Source organism: Ornithodoros turicata, chromosome 10 (assembly GCF_037126465.1).
Source record: "Ornithodoros turicata isolate Travis chromosome 10, ASM3712646v1, whole genome shotgun sequence".
Lineage (NCBI taxonomy): Eukaryota > Metazoa > Arthropoda > Arachnida > Ixodida > Argasidae > Ornithodoros > Ornithodoros turicata.
This window is the reverse complement of record NC_088210.1, coordinates 18,073,188-18,088,698: the sequence shown is the minus strand read 5'-3', so window position 1 is coordinate 18,088,698 and position 15,511 is coordinate 18,073,188. Positions and strand designations below refer to the sequence as shown.

At 45.1% G+C, this 15,511-nt stretch overlaps 1 protein-coding gene across 1 annotated transcript in view; it reads right to left on the bottom strand.

The window, feature by feature from the left end:
* Positions 1 to 1,747: 1,747 nt before the first annotated feature.
* LOC135370220 (T-box transcription factor TBX3-like) overlaps positions 1,748 to 15,511 on the bottom strand; it is a 37,830-nt gene continuing 24,066 nt past the window's right edge. Inside the window, exons 3-6 of the mRNA XM_064603924.1 lie at positions 7,292 to 7,438; positions 4,691 to 4,767; positions 3,745 to 3,938; positions 1,748 to 3,663 (exon numbers count right to left, since the gene is read on the bottom strand). Coding sequence (XP_064459994.1) covers positions 2,936 to 3,663; positions 3,745 to 3,938; positions 4,691 to 4,767; positions 7,292 to 7,438 — 1,146 coding nt within the window. The 3' untranslated portion in view covers positions 1,748 to 2,935. The remainder of the gene's footprint in view (positions 3,664 to 3,744; positions 3,939 to 4,690; positions 4,768 to 7,291; positions 7,439 to 15,511) is intronic.

Below are 15,511 nucleotides of genomic sequence, written 5' to 3'. Positions count from 1 at the left end.
TCGGGGCCAACTCAACGTATAATAGCATTTAACCATTGAAGCATTTGGAATACATAGGACCAGGACCCCGATGCTGAACAGTGGGGGGGATATGAAGATTTATTAAAGATAAAAGGAAAGGTCAGCCACACAAATGTCAGCTTGCTATTCAAAAAAGAAAAGGAAGGAAGGAAAAAAAAAAGAACCTAAAAATCACACACACGATCACAAGGCGTTAATAAGGTCCGAAGCGTGGAGAAAGCGGAGGAGCGCAGGCTTAGCAAAGAAGGTATATAACGTTCTTTTTATTCCCTTCATCTTCGTTACAAACCCCTTACTTTAACTTGGGTAACCCTGTGTGCTAGACGGGCAGGCCTCACTAGCGTTAGAAGCAACGGCGACACTTTTTGCCCTAGCTACCCCCCTCTCTCACGGGGGACTCGGAGATGGTTTCGGCGCTAATGTCCTACTTCACGCTCGTTCCATCATGGCGCGCTTTTTAACGCAAACCACAGCCGTTTTCAATTAGTACCTCCTGGTCTTTTTTTAGGAATCTCGACGTGTTACGCTCTCTTGCTGGAAGCCTCGCGAAATACCGACGCGCGTTTTCTCGGGATGGAAACCTGAGCGATGTAACGCTTGCGATTGGTCACGCAGGTTCATCTTTGTGTCGTCTGTTTCCGGTTGGCGATGCACTATTTCTCTCGCCTCCGTGTGTCGGAAAGTATGGGCTTCATCTTACGAGGAACATCTGTGTTCGCAGCTTCCAGTGTCATCGAGTATTGCTTCTTTATCTTTTTTTGTTAACATCAAATTGAGAGTAGATTTACACGTAATGTGAGTCAGCCTATTTGATTTTGTTCAACATATGCAAAATATGCTTTTGTCAAGATTGGATTGGAAAAAGAAAGAAGAATATGGATACTTTTGTCAAGATATTTTGCACCTAGGCGGCTGTGTATCTGTTCATCGCTCCCGCTTTGATTTCGAGTTTGATGGTGTGTGTTCCAAAAGCACAGAGAAATCGCTTCTCATTGTTCGTACTTCCTTAGTTCCTTCTGACACGTAAGTGGTATCCTCGTGTCGTATCTTTAAAGTATAGACGAGACGACAGTCTTCGAAACGACAGAGAGAGAAATAGAGAGAGAGAGGCGGGGTAATGAGAGAGGATTAGTAGGAGAAAAATATAAAGGTATATATATGTATATATATATATATATATCTTTCATTTTTCTCCCACTATATAGATGGATAAATAGAGAGACAGACAGACAGAGAGAGGCTGCATCATTGGGAATGCTGCGCACACGTTTTCGGTGTCCATTGTAACTTCTCCTTCCTTCTTCCCTATCTTCTTCACTCTCCACAACTGTTATGGACATATGTCACAGACGTCGGTATAGACCCCATAACGCTATCGATTGAAAAGGTAATACCCTCAATTAAATAATGGCAGCTGATGAAAAAGCACCAGCAGATGGGTTTCGACCACGCACTCTCCGATCCGGATGTGAGGTGCTATACGCGAGTTACACCGCGTGCTGGCTATATCCTCTCATGAACACCAAATCACACTTGGGAACACAGCAACATGCACTCCTTGAATCGCCCTGGATCGCCCTCAACACATGTACCCTGTCGCCCTCCGATTTCGAAACTCGCAAGACTGAGGGGTGCGATATTCGAGAAGAAACACATGTCCTTTTCTCACTCGCATCACTTTCAAGTGCATGCAGAAATATGACTTGAGACGGAAGACGGATCATGATCAGTTTCTATGGTAATGCCTTTATTACATACGTTCGGTGCACTGCGCTACACTTGGACGATGCGTTATTTTGATAGTGTCTCACGCAGGTGCAACAGATTTAGCAGATAATGTAACATCGTTTAACACCGTCGCCACTTTATATCCGTATTGCTGCAGATACCACAATCTTCAGTGTCACAAATGACCCGCATTTTAATCGGCATTATACGCGCCCACATCATTCTATGTATAACTGAAATATCAACTGACTTTCGCCAACGCCATCTAGATTTAAGAAGGCCTTTTCAACGCCTCCTCTCCCTCTTTCGTTACGTAGACAGGTCGCGACGTCCCCGGCTTCAACCAGTCACCGCAGACGATTTCTGCACACCCAAAAAAGCCTGTGGCTAGGAGTGGCTTTCCATGCGGTTGATGGTGGCTTGTCTCCATGGCTATACATCCCTTGAGAGCATGACTGTGATTGGAGGGGAGTTCGAGTGGCGATCGGGCCTTGTTTATTCTAGATGGCGTTGCCACGATTCACCAAAACGTGTCATTATACAGTGTATTGCTACTGAACGCTTTGACGAACTGGTATACCACTAAATTCGTGGACTCGTTGACGCTGCATGCCTTCTTTGGTAGAGTAGATATCGGAGGGAAGCATTTCTAGGCATAATCTGACTATGACGATATTTATATTAAGCCCCCGGGGTAGTCGTACAACCACTCATATTTCGCTATCATATTTACAAGGCCTTTGCAAAATAAATAACATGTCGTTCGAATTTCGAACGACGTCCCTTTCGTTCCAAGCAGGATATGGTGCTTTTATAGTTCTCGCTATGTACAACAGCATCGTGAAATGCCCATTTTGTGGCGGGATCGTGTTGCCACAACTTTCTTTTTCTACACTGCAACCATTTCGTAAGTGGGAATAGCAAGTCGGCAGCTGGAGCCAGGCTAACCTTTCCCCTCTTTCGTGTTTTTTTTTTTTTTGTTTGATTGCAATAAACCTATATTCCCCCCCCCCCCCCTGCAACCATTTCGTTCTCGTCAATGGCATCCTTATTCTCAACAGGTAGTCTATGTACGCAGATGTTGACAGTTGTTCGCCGCTCTGAAACCCGTTCTATGTTCCAGACACCACAGGCACGACTCGTGAGCTTACAGAACATTGTTCCACACACACACACACACACACACCTACGAGGTCCCGCTAACACTATTCCCCGCACCAGTCTTTGGCTCTCTTAGAAAGTCCCGTCTTTGTTCAAGTCCGTTCACGATATTCTCGATGCTTTTCAAGTCACTGGACACACTGGCCGTACGCGACGACGAGCTGTGTCTCCTCGATGCCTGTCCTTCCGTCGCATTCCCGCTGTCCGAACCAGCAGGTGAACACGGTTTGCTAGAGTCGACCGCAGGCGGCGTTGTAGACGGTGCCCGTGCCAGGCTGTTCGGAAGAAGACTGCTCTCGAACGGCGAACGGGGCAACGACGGACTCGCTTCGGGCCCAGAGTGCAGGCCAAAGCCGGCCGTGAACAAGGACGACGCCATGGCGTTCGCGGTAGTGGAGTGTGTAGGAACGGTGTAGGGTGAGAACCGGTATTGCTTCAGGCGCGCTGCCATCTCGGAATAACCAGCAGGGTTCAGGAGCGGATGGTTAGCGGCCATGAGGAATGAGAGCGCCGCTGGATTAGCGGCGGCGGCGGCAGCCATTCCGCTGGCACCACCAGGGAAGAACAGCTGCGGGAGACTCAGTCCAGGATTATAAAGGGCAGGAGGGTAGAAGTAAGGGAGGAGAGGAGACGGTTGCGGCAGACCGGATTCAGCGCCAAGACTCAGACTGTTGCCGTCGATGGTCTCCGTGGGTGCGGTGGACGATGACGATGGCGTTGGACGCTTTTCGGAGCTTTCACCTCGTTTGACGTCTGCGTGTAGAACCCAATAAGTTTTGTGATATACCAGATGATCTATGAAGAATCTATGAAGAACACATGCACAATGCCTACCAGAACAGCCCTGGCGGTCCAGTAATCTTTCCGGTCGTAGGTCAGCGGGCTCGCCAACGTCTAGTTTGTCCTCGTCTTCGCTGGAGTCTTCGTGGCTCGAAAATAAACCTTGCTGATGGCTATTCGTGCTATGGCTGCCTGAAGAGCGTTGTTGCAAGTCATGCTGCTGTTGCTGCAGTAACATTGCTTGCCTCCTGAAAACAAAAACACGCATGCTCTGTTATCTGGTCTTTCGATGTCTTCCAGCGGATTCTGTTAATGCTATATAGGCTTCAGTGCGATACACGGTTCGAAGCTACGGTTCAACACTGATTATAGAGCTATATACTGTCGAATATGTATTGTGGTGCGATCATGGATATATCCCCAACAACACCGAATATCCTCTGGATGTACGAATAATGTCCTAACGAATTCGTACGTCCAGAGGATATTCGGTGTTGTTGGGGATGTCGCTGTTATTTTCACAGCGTCTACACTTCTCTCACTTCTGCCGCTTTATGAATCTGCCCATTAGGTGCTCGTGCGCGCAAACATGATGTTCCGTAGTAAACTAAAAAACTGGAAGTAGTAATTAATAGTTCCGCGCGTTGAAGCCTCGAGTTAAGTGTAACGTCCGCAGGCTTCCCACCCATTGCAGCTGCCGTACCTTGCATGCCAAAGCGACAACCGAGAACGGGCGTCGCTTTACAGTATTCGGAACAATCTGGTATGGCGGAGGGGTACGATATTTTAATAACTGTCGCACGAAAGTTTTAATGGTGGGGTTAAAGCTACTGAAAAATGAAGTGAAACTTTGCCACTATACGGATGAGTCAAGCGAGCTCGCCTTTATGGATTACACGCTCCGCATACGTAACAAGGGGTCGAGCATAATAGATTACGCCTATCACGGCCGCTATAGGTTGTATGCAGTTTATTTAGCAGTGTTTCAACTCAAACTTACTTCTTCTCCCGCTTTCCCGCACCTGTATCACGGAAGCCCTTGGCGAATGGGTTGTGGTCGATCTTCAGCTGCGTTATCTGCGAAAACAAGCAGTGACAGTTTTGTTCAGGCGGCTGTGAAATCTACTCGTTATCGAGGGAAGAAAACAACAACAAACAACACACGTATCCAATCAGCAGAAGGGACCAATAGTGGCTGGATATTGACAATGCTGGTCCAATTGAACATCCCATGTCATCATCACTTTTCTATAATTTAATATTGTTGTTGTTGGTGGTCCATTTCTGACCAATATTAGACCAACATTGCCGATATCCATCCGATATATAGGGCAAAGATGTTCTGCTTGGGTGGGTTGGATGTAAATCGGACAGATACAGTTCGCCTCTTCGATATAGTGTCCCAAGTATAGCACAATGTCCTTGTCCAACGTTGGCTGGATATCGGTATAATGCTGAACCAATATTGGGCCAGCATTGCCGATATCCACCCGACATTTGGCAAATATGTGCTGCTTGGGTATAGGCGTATGTAATGTAATGCATAGATACAGTTCGCATACTCGAAATACTGTTGCTCTCCTATACGCAGCTAACAGAAGAAAAACCAGACATCCGGCGATCGGTATAAGTTCAGGGTGCCTCCTTACAGTTTCCCCACATTGAAATCGTGATAGGTCCCACGTTGAGATCTGAACATCAAACTGCCATGTGTCGTTGAGCTTATCGGTTTCGAAGGCGCACAAAGCATCCTCGTGTGCTGTCTCCAATGCCTTTCCATTTGGCAAGAGAGTGCAGTTTTAATTGGACGATAATATGTTTCCGGACAAAAGCCTGCCCTATAGTAACACAACCCGCCAAATATGTGCAGCGCACAGGGGTCACGTGTTTCTACCGAAGCACTTCACGACAAACTTCACGATTCACAACGCCATGAAGTTAATAAAGATATCGTTCTCGTCAATCGCCTGATGGTCTCTGCCAGCCCTGATAAACACGCTCCCAGTGGCGGCTGCGCCTAGCTACCGAAGTTCCTCTCTCGCCTCGAGCGAATCAACAAGAGAAGCCAAGCTTTCACACTCGCCATTAACGGCAGCAAGACAAGAAAAAAACACTCGCTGATGAACAACACCTCGGGGAAGAAGAGACAAAAGTGCGTGACAAGGGTCGATCATTCCGTGCGCGGCACCTGAAGCCACTTCCTAAGCCTAAGAGATGAGGGAGTATATCCGGATCTATTCTTTTGCGTGGACAAAGACGTCATTTGGCATCTCGGTTGCTTGTGTGCTTTTCGCTGGCAATGTCAACAGATGCAGGTGTGAAGGCACGCCATGTGGCGAAGGCTCGCTATTCGCGTGTCATTGGCATCCCTGAAAACAGCACGCAGGCTTTGTTAGCCGGCTTAGCAACGTGTATGGGGCAACGAGCAATTACTGGCGTGCTGTTATTATTCCCTATTGCCGAATGCGCAGTTTGGGATCATTACGATTTATTCGTTAGGGACAAAATGTATTCTACGTTTACAATCACCTACACACTACAGCACTATTTTTCTATACAAACAACGAGATTTGGTCGATGCAGACCACCGACTGGACACTACTTTCTTGGTGACATTTTTCACAACCTTCCGGGGGGGTGTCTCTACAAGTGAAGATATACAGCAGTATGCAAGTTCTAGAAAATGTTCTGGTCACCTGCCGACGCTTCGACTATATAGTCGGCGGACACTGAAGAACGCCCTTGCTAAACTTGACAACGGACCTTTTAGTGTTGAGAAGGTATACTGGGGAGCTGACCAAAGCAGCATCAACAACTTACGCTGTGTGCCCTGGCGAACTACCTAAAGGACATACGTGCTGAAATAATCCTTTAAATCATTCCGTGCTTTCACACGTCAAGCGTCATGGAACAGCTGGGCGCACCAATACGACCTATACTTTTCCATTTTTTTTTCTTTCTATTTCTATTGTATTCTCTTCTATAAATATCTTCCCTACTTGAACTTGGTAGGTCTCATACGGATCAGAAGCCAAACCGAATAGCGAATGAATATCGAGAGCACCTATGTTTGTGTTAATAATAATAATAATAATAATAATAATAATAATAATAATAATGAAGAGTCAGGAAACCTGTGGAGGCAGCCCCAATACTCGTGTGAAGAGCCAATACAACAGAGAAATAGTGCGCAGCCATCATGCTTTCATATTGACAGGGTTAAGCCCCCCCCCCCCCCCCACGCTGATTAAGAATATGATTACGAATATATCATTAAGAATAGAGTTACATCGCAATAGAATTACATTCATAAGCATCGTCCATCGCGATGTCCGGTACAGAATGAACCGTTGATGAATGAACCGTCTCTCCCGTTGATGTTGACGTTAATGTTAATGAAGAAAAATACTAGGGAGAGGTACCGTGTCCAATACCAATACTACGTGTTCTATAGTACCATGCCACCGGCAAACAATACAGGGACACACTGAGAGTAAATTTTAATTGAGGCTTCTCCTGTGTTCCGCAAGTGAGTTAAAGTATTATTACTGCTGTATGTAGGTGTTTACATTATATTTTTCCTTCAAATCAATCAATGTACCTTTTCGTTCTGGTAAGCAGTGACAGCGATGAATTCCGTCTCTTTGAAGACGTACGTCCTGAAGGTGCTGTAAGGAAGCTTGAGGATGTCGTTGGCTCGCACGAGATGGAACCTGGGCTGGTACTTGTGCATCGAGTTCAGGATCGTCTGTAATGGTAGAACGTCCTTATAAGCTTGGACAGCCATCCCAGCATCTTTGTGAACCACTCCTATAAAGTCAACGACTAGGGTGCGCTCTGGTTACACTGTAAACTTTTTCACACCTTTAAAGGTGTGCGCTATGAACATTCAACCTGGTTGCGTAACATTGCATCTCCAGGATGATATTTTACAAAATTTGGAAAGCATTACTGAAGATCAAGTGTCAGTGCAAATCTTGCTTTCATTATGTCTTGGATATCGTAGGTACGAGCTAATGCATATATGCATCGCTATCGATAATCGAGCACGCGCAAGTGTCTACAATACTGTTGAACAATGTTGAGATATTGTAAGACTGAATTTTTGGAGGACAGACAACACTCGAGTAAAGAAAATTTGTGCGAAACCGTGCTCCATTATGATGTTACCAAAATTACACCTAAAAAGGCGTGCGCCATGCACGTTGTTACACCTTTAAAGGTGTGAAAAGATTTAGAGTGTACTGCGGTATGTTACTCCGGTACTGTATTCTATGTCAGGAACAGTGATTATGGTATCGTATCCACGTGTATATGGACGCTTCCACGCAAACAAACGGCGCGAACCGGAAAAATTAATGGGGATCACGTCTGGTTGACGCGCATTGGCGCACCCTGGCGGCGCGAAAGGGTCTATACGCAACTATAAGTGTAAACATGAATGGGCACACATTAACAGAGTTCGAGGTAACTCGTTGCAAGTAACTCAGTTCCTTGTTTTGGTAACTTGTAACTTAACTCAGTACTTTTGCGCCGTGGTAACTTTCAGATGAACTCGTTTCTTTTTCAGGTAACTTTGCTAAAAGTAACTTAAGCTAAGTTCCAAGTTACTTTTAATTCACTTTTCACTCACGTCGACATATTTCCTTGCTTTTTCTCCGGTCCTTTCATGGCATTTTATGCCATAAAACGTGATATTCAGTCAATGACAGTATTCTATTCAGGAAGTAAGAACCGCTGCTGGAAGAATAACCTGTAAGAGGCGTACATATGGCACACTCAAAAGCATTTACTGTTTGCTGACCTATACTGAGTTACTTTTAACAGCACCCGTTAAGTCTGTAGCAAAACTCTAATTACTCCGACACCCTCCAGTAAAGCAATTGTTCACTGTTTCGCTTGCCTATTCACGAATCACGTTTTCTACGACGTCACGCTCGAGCGAAAGCACATATACTATACACCAAGGAAGCCTCCCACCACGGCCGTGTCGTCTACGGCAGCAACGCAATTAAACAGCACGTAAAAAAGCGGCATTTCCACGGTCCAACCGGAGCTATACGTGCTCCTAACGACACCGCAACGCACTCCGTGGACGCGCGTGTGAACGGCGCGCTGCGTCATAATGGGAACCCGAACGCGGCACGCAGTAATAGGACCAATTTGGGCTCAGTCACACTTTCTGCGGCCGTCATGCTCTCGGACCTTTCGAGGCTTATGCTCTCGGCCTGACGCCTGATGGGGCTCGCTTCCTTAGAATATACTGTCAGCACACATGCTGGATTGAGGGTGTTGTTAAGTTGGTGTTATGGAAACGGCGTACTAGGGCGATTTCTCCGCGTGGGAGCACGTTTTGTTGTTTTTTTTTTTTTTTTGGCTGTTTGCAGAACGCGTGCACAGCGTTTGAACGATCCCATGGCGAACTCATACACTAGAGTGCTAGAAGATGGCTATACGGTTAGTAGTACATATAGATGAATTGATATAAAAAAGTTATACAAAAAGTTTCGGCGATCCGCTATGTGTAGGGGAAACAATATTGTAGTGCTATACAGGGTGTTTCAGGTAAATCCCCGGGCTAAATAATTCGCGAACGGGTCCTCCAATCGACGAACTTTCTTTTTTACAAGTCTCTGTCCGATACCACCTACAAGCTGCGCACCGTGTGAATTAGTGGCAGGCGCTCATTAGTTAAATAAAAATTCAAATGAGTTTCGTGAAAAAACACATAAATTCTAAAGCAGAGAGTCGTCGCCATTAAAATGGGTACTACCCTTTTTGGGACCTTCAGTGAAAACCTTTTAGAGAAAAATCTGCCACCGAAGCGGGTCATTTGTTGCAGTAATTAATTGGTTCCGGTTTACATATTTTTGTCGCAACTGATCGCGGCGAAGCGCAAAAGGACGTAATTAATTTGTGTAATTCATTGGTGTAAGGACACAATTCATTGGTGGATAAGGGAGTGGAAGAGCGTCCCTTTCGCCAATGGTTCTTTACAGCTTAAGCTGTAAAGAACGAAATTGGCAGTATATAGTTCTAACGGGCCGCGTAATAGATTTTGTTGTATTTAGGCTCAGTTCATTGAAATTTAGTTAATTAGTCAAAATAATGTTTACATACGAAAAAAAAAGACAGATGGATAACCCCTTAAGCACATACGGGCAAAACGTCAACACACACATAAGAGTTTCCTACAAATAATATTTCAGTATTTCTCCTGTATGGCACTGCGCGTACTGTATATGGTATGTTATTTTTACCAGTATGAATAGCCTTCTCGTTTAACCGTGTAGTATTTATCGGGAACGAAAAAAACGTAGGAGTGGGGGACAGGGGGGTTAGTATGCGTCCTGGGCCGACTTCGGGAGAACAGTGCGAGCACCGCAAAGCAACTGTGGCTATGAGCGCCGTACAGATGTGGACAGCAATGAGAGAGGACAGCAGGAAGGAGTGGGGGACAGGGGGGGTTAGTATGCGTCCTGGGCCGACTTCAGGGGGAACTGGGCTGACATTCGTCTGGGAAGTCTTCGGAAAACCCAGGGAAAACTTCAGACAGCACAGCCGGTGGTAGGATTCGAACCCGTGTCACCTCCCAGTCTTGAGAACAACCTCGGCTTACCACCAACGAGCAGGACGCATTAACCCGCTCGGCCATGCCGCAGGTACCTCCAAATACGTCATAACGATTTGTCGGCGTGCCTTTCAATGGAGGGACTAGACACACATTTTACTCTTCAAATATACAGTATTTGTTGATATATGAAAAAAAAAAAAAAAAAAGGAAAGACATCCTTCCCACTGATAAAGATCTGGGTGTTATTCCAATACGAGCACCACCACATTTATGTCTGTTTTTAAACAGCTGCTATGTGCCCGGTGCGCATCCGCTGAAAATTTCACTCGTCTGTTGCAGGTGCGACCTATTAGTCGTTCTCCTTGGAGGGCTGGAACGCGTCCTATATGACGACACTGTCAGGCTGTGGACGGGCTGAAGTGTTGCTAAACAAGGTGAGCAATGCTGTAGTGACGACGTCAAGGCACATTCGCAGACACCGCGGATACGAGGAAGAAATGCGTGATGACTGGGGGGATACACATTTATTAAAAGGAAAGGTCTGCTGTGATGACTGCTAATGTTATACCCTCGTGCATTATCTGTTTATTTATTTATTTATTTAATTATTTTTACTTTGGAATAGCAAGCCGACTTTTGTCTAGCTGACCTTTCCTTTTTCATTTATTAGACTTTCATATACCCCCTCGTGGGCATTACGAGTATTGATGGATTAAAAAATAAAAAGTGAAAAAACCTGGAAGACGGTGAGGTTCAAGAACGGGAATTTAGTGTTTTTTAAAACATTTTAAATTACATTAATGCACCTGAAAAAACATTTTTTTTTGTTTTTGTGGCAAACTTCTGCTCTGTTAGAGGATCGGAACTTACGGATCACTTCATATATTTGTGGTTGTTCTTGCAAGATAAGGATTAAGTTTTCCGAATATTTCTACTTTAATGAAAAAAAAATCATTCTGAGCCCAACAGTATATACGCGGTCGGGACCAGATCTATATGTCAATAATAATAACCTGTAAGAGGCGTACTTATGGCAAATCCAAAAGCATTTACTGTTTGCTGACCTACTGTCCATTACTTACTGTTTTCTGGCCTCACTAAAGTGCAAAAAATTATCCTCGCTGAATGAAAGATGTCGTTACCTTGAGACCAACACAGAAGGAACGCGACTCGTCCGTCACGAACGAAAGAAACATCAATTTCCCTTTCCCTCTCCTTCTCAAGAACGCCGACAATGCACAGTGCGGAGTCTTATTGGTCTCATCAAAACAATCTCTCCAAACATCGTGGGAGATCGTTTTGAGGAGACCAATCGGAGGCCTGCCCACATCGTCGGGCTTTTTGAGAAGGAAAGGGAGAAGGAAAGCGTGCAAATTTTTGCGCTTCAATGCTTTGCGTGACTGATGAATTACAAAAATATCACCTTCGGTTATTCCTTAATTTCGCCCGCAGCGTAATATCTTGACGCAGTATTGGCTGGATATCGGCAATTAGTGGCCAAATGCGGGACCGATGTTGGACCAGCATTGCCAATATCCAGCCAGTATTTATTTATTTATTTATGATGCCCTCTTGGGCTAATTAGCAGTATTGGGCCAATATGTTGTGCTCCTTGGGACATTTGTTGATCAGCTCGACTTTTACGGGATTACACGTTACACAACGACCTGCAGTTAAGAAAAAGAAGAAAAAGAAAAACACAGGTACAATGCTTCGGTCGTGGGGAAGTTGGTCTCACGAAATTCAACATTTACCCCAGCAGCATAACGCCTTTGCCCAATATTGGCTGGATATAGGCAACACTAGTCGAATATTGGTCCTATATAATGGGACAAGATGATCTGCTTCTTGTGATAGACACTCGCTGTGAAAGGTCGAAGAGGAGCGAAAAAGGTGGACGGGTCGAACCCGTTGCTATCTGGCGTTGGTAAGGACATCTATGTCGACCGCTACACGGTGACCGGTGTATTTCTATGATTGATTGATTGATTGAAAGAAAGAAAAAAATGGGGATGGTGTATTTCTATTGTATTGCACACTTGTATTGACTGAATGGTGAATATTGACCGGTGTATTATACCGAATAATCCATGTAGGTGGATGATGTCACGCAACTTCACACTTCTAACCACACCGCGCGCCGACACGTAGAGCATGTCACACATACAAAAAAAAAGAGAAAAGAAAGAAGAAAGAACGAAGAAAAGGAAAGAAAGAAAACATAAAAAGCGCGCCGAAGAGGAGAAAATGAGCAAAGAAACCGGTCACAATATGCCCCTAAAAGCAGCCGCTCACTCTCGGTAGCGTCGCATCGCATGACTTAGCGCCGCAAACAAAACGACAGCCAGCCACAGCTAAACAGGTAACCGAATAAAGTAAAACTATATAAGCAGGTGGCTTAGCGGAGTTCCTTAAAGGCGCACCGCGTCGCCGCACCAATATTTGTTCGTGGGAATGACCCTAAAGCTCACCGAGAGCCGTACATCCTCTTGCCGGAGTGTGTGTGTGGGGACCCCTGATAAAAACGATAAGGGACACCTTTTTGTTCATGCATCGCACGTATGGGGCATATGGCGAAAAAGGGATTGCCGTCTAACTAGACATGCGTGCATTCAAAATGGAAAACATGCCGCCCTATAATCCTGTTGCTGTGACACTTTGGTCGTGCCTAGTGCGGCGGAGAATACGTAACACCGATTCATGATGCATTGTCTATACGGATGGGGATGTGGGCACGTCGCCTGTGTGGCATGAAAGACGACCCGCGATACGCGTTGTCTTATATGCGGGTTTTGAGCGGCGAAGGCCGCGTGAAATAGAGTGTACTTTGTTACTATGTTCCCGGAGTTATCTGGTAGGACGCGAAAAAGATTAGCGATAGGACAAACAATCGTTAAGGGCAAGAAATCGTTAGCTCGTGGTATGCCATTTGATGTACGAGTTGGAAGGATCTCACGGGATTCAGAAGATACGTATACCTATAATGCATTCGTTAATTTTTGTGAAGGTTATAATGACAGGCGTGTCGGTGAGGCATTCGGAATACAACAAAATAGCTATAGTATATTTCCTTGCGTCGTATACAGTGAGCATTATTGCCCTCTCACATACGTTGTTCATATCTGGTTCATAGCTGGCGCTGCTGAGACGCTGTATACTTAGCTCAATCTCTGCTTTCACTGCGCGAACATGCGGAATAATGCATAGATTGAGAAGTTACCCGTCTAAAAGAACTCGTTACAAGTTAAGTTACCGTGTGCAAAATGTAACTAAGTTAATAACGAAGTTCTTCAGCCTGAAATGTAACTCGCAGGTACTGAGTTACTTAAAAAAAAGAACGAGTTACTTCCAAGTTACTTCGGCCACAAAACAGCATTACGCAGGTGCAGCGCGCGTGAGCAGTTGAGTTAGACCTGGAGTTGCCAGCGGAGGAGTGCAACACGCTTATAGATCGTTTTCCTTTATATCCAACAATAGACCTCTCCCTGTTTGTAAACAAATGACGTCATAGTGTTCGACAGCGTCAAAATTTGGTAGAATTGAACTACGCTCGAAGCTAGAGGTGAACAAGGTCGCACCCGAAAGCCACGGCCTTGAGGGGATTACGATGTGATCCCTTAAAGGGACGCGACCCTCGGTCCTACTTTTCTTTCAATGGGAGGTAGCGAACAAGTGCCCGTTTGTGGAACCCAGCCCTCTCCTTCCGATCTGTTTCGGTTTCAGTCTGTCTACCAATGTCATGATGACGTTTCTCTGGTGAAGGTCTATTCGAACGCTTTGCATCTTACTCCCTGTGGGCGCACAATGGTTCAGCTTGATTTCAATGGCAGCGGTTCTTACTTCCTCAATAAAATACTGTCATTGATTGATTATCACGTTTTATGGCAAAAAATGCCATGAAGAAACCAGAGAGAAAGCAAGAAAATATGTGGACGTGAGTGAAAAGCGAGTTAAAAGTAACTTGGAACTTAACTTAACTTACTTTGACAAAGTTACCTGTAAAAGGAACGAGTTCCTCTGAAAGTTACCACGCCGCAAAAGTACCGAGTTAAGTTACAAGTTACCAAAAAAAGGAACTTAGTTACAGTAACGAGTTACTTGTAACGAGTTACCTCGAACTCTGGAATAATGTATGTAAAATATGGGTAACGTCAGGTGTACTATATGCAGCTTGTTCATCGAATGCGCCTCGATGTGGCTTTTACAGCGCAGTGGCGATACCGCTTGAGACAAGTTGACTCTCCCCAATGCTGTCACTGCTGTGCTGTAGAAGATCTAGAGCACATTCTTCTCCCGTTGCAACACACTACCAACCTTCCCGAACCGTACTCTCCGGATCCCTTAACGAGCTGGACTCTCGCCCCTCCCCCCTCTCTCTCACAAAACTGATTTGTCCCTGGCCACATCCAGCCCACCAACGCTCTGCCCTCAAAGCTCTCTTCACCTTTTTGGATACCACAGGACTTCAATCCTTGTTGTGAAGGGGCTCATTATCTCATTCCCCGCATCACCATGCACCAGCAATGGGGTAGAGTATCGCCCCTCGCGATGAAATTCTCCATCCATCATCTCAAAATAAAGGTGTTGTGTTTGTGATTAATCGGCGATATTCTAGTATATAATTTAGGCAGCATTGACAGCTGGACCGCTGTTATTGTATAAGAGGCCTGCGAAATCGCTACACGGATATCACGCGTTTTTGGGCTTTTAGAATAATTATTAATTATTACAAAGACAAATATTCGTAATTCGTTCGCTCACCTATAAGAATAAATGCCATCATATATGATTAAGTTTCAGTTCCTATTGGCACTTGAATGTTTTCGCCATTCCACCCCAGGCCATAGTCATGATCTTGTTGTTCGCCACTCGTGATTAGTAGTGATTAATCTGTTCAGAGTGTATCTAATGCATCCACAAACACGAAAAGCGTACACAAAGAATACAATATACAAAAGAGTCAGCCACACAAGCAAGAGCATGTGAACTAAACTAGAGCAGGAGTAGCTGCTAAAATGGGAATCACTAGCTCACTCTTTGCTGGACAGCCTCCAATGATAATTTACACCAAGGTCAATTGAACATTGATGGTGTGGCCACCAGGCGTCAACCTGTCATTGAAGATCATAGAAGACTGCCCGTATGACAGGGGTATTACTTAGACATGCATACAAGCTTGTACATATAACATCGTTCAAAACAATAACAATATCCAATAACAGTTTGCTATCGTTTGGTTTACTATTC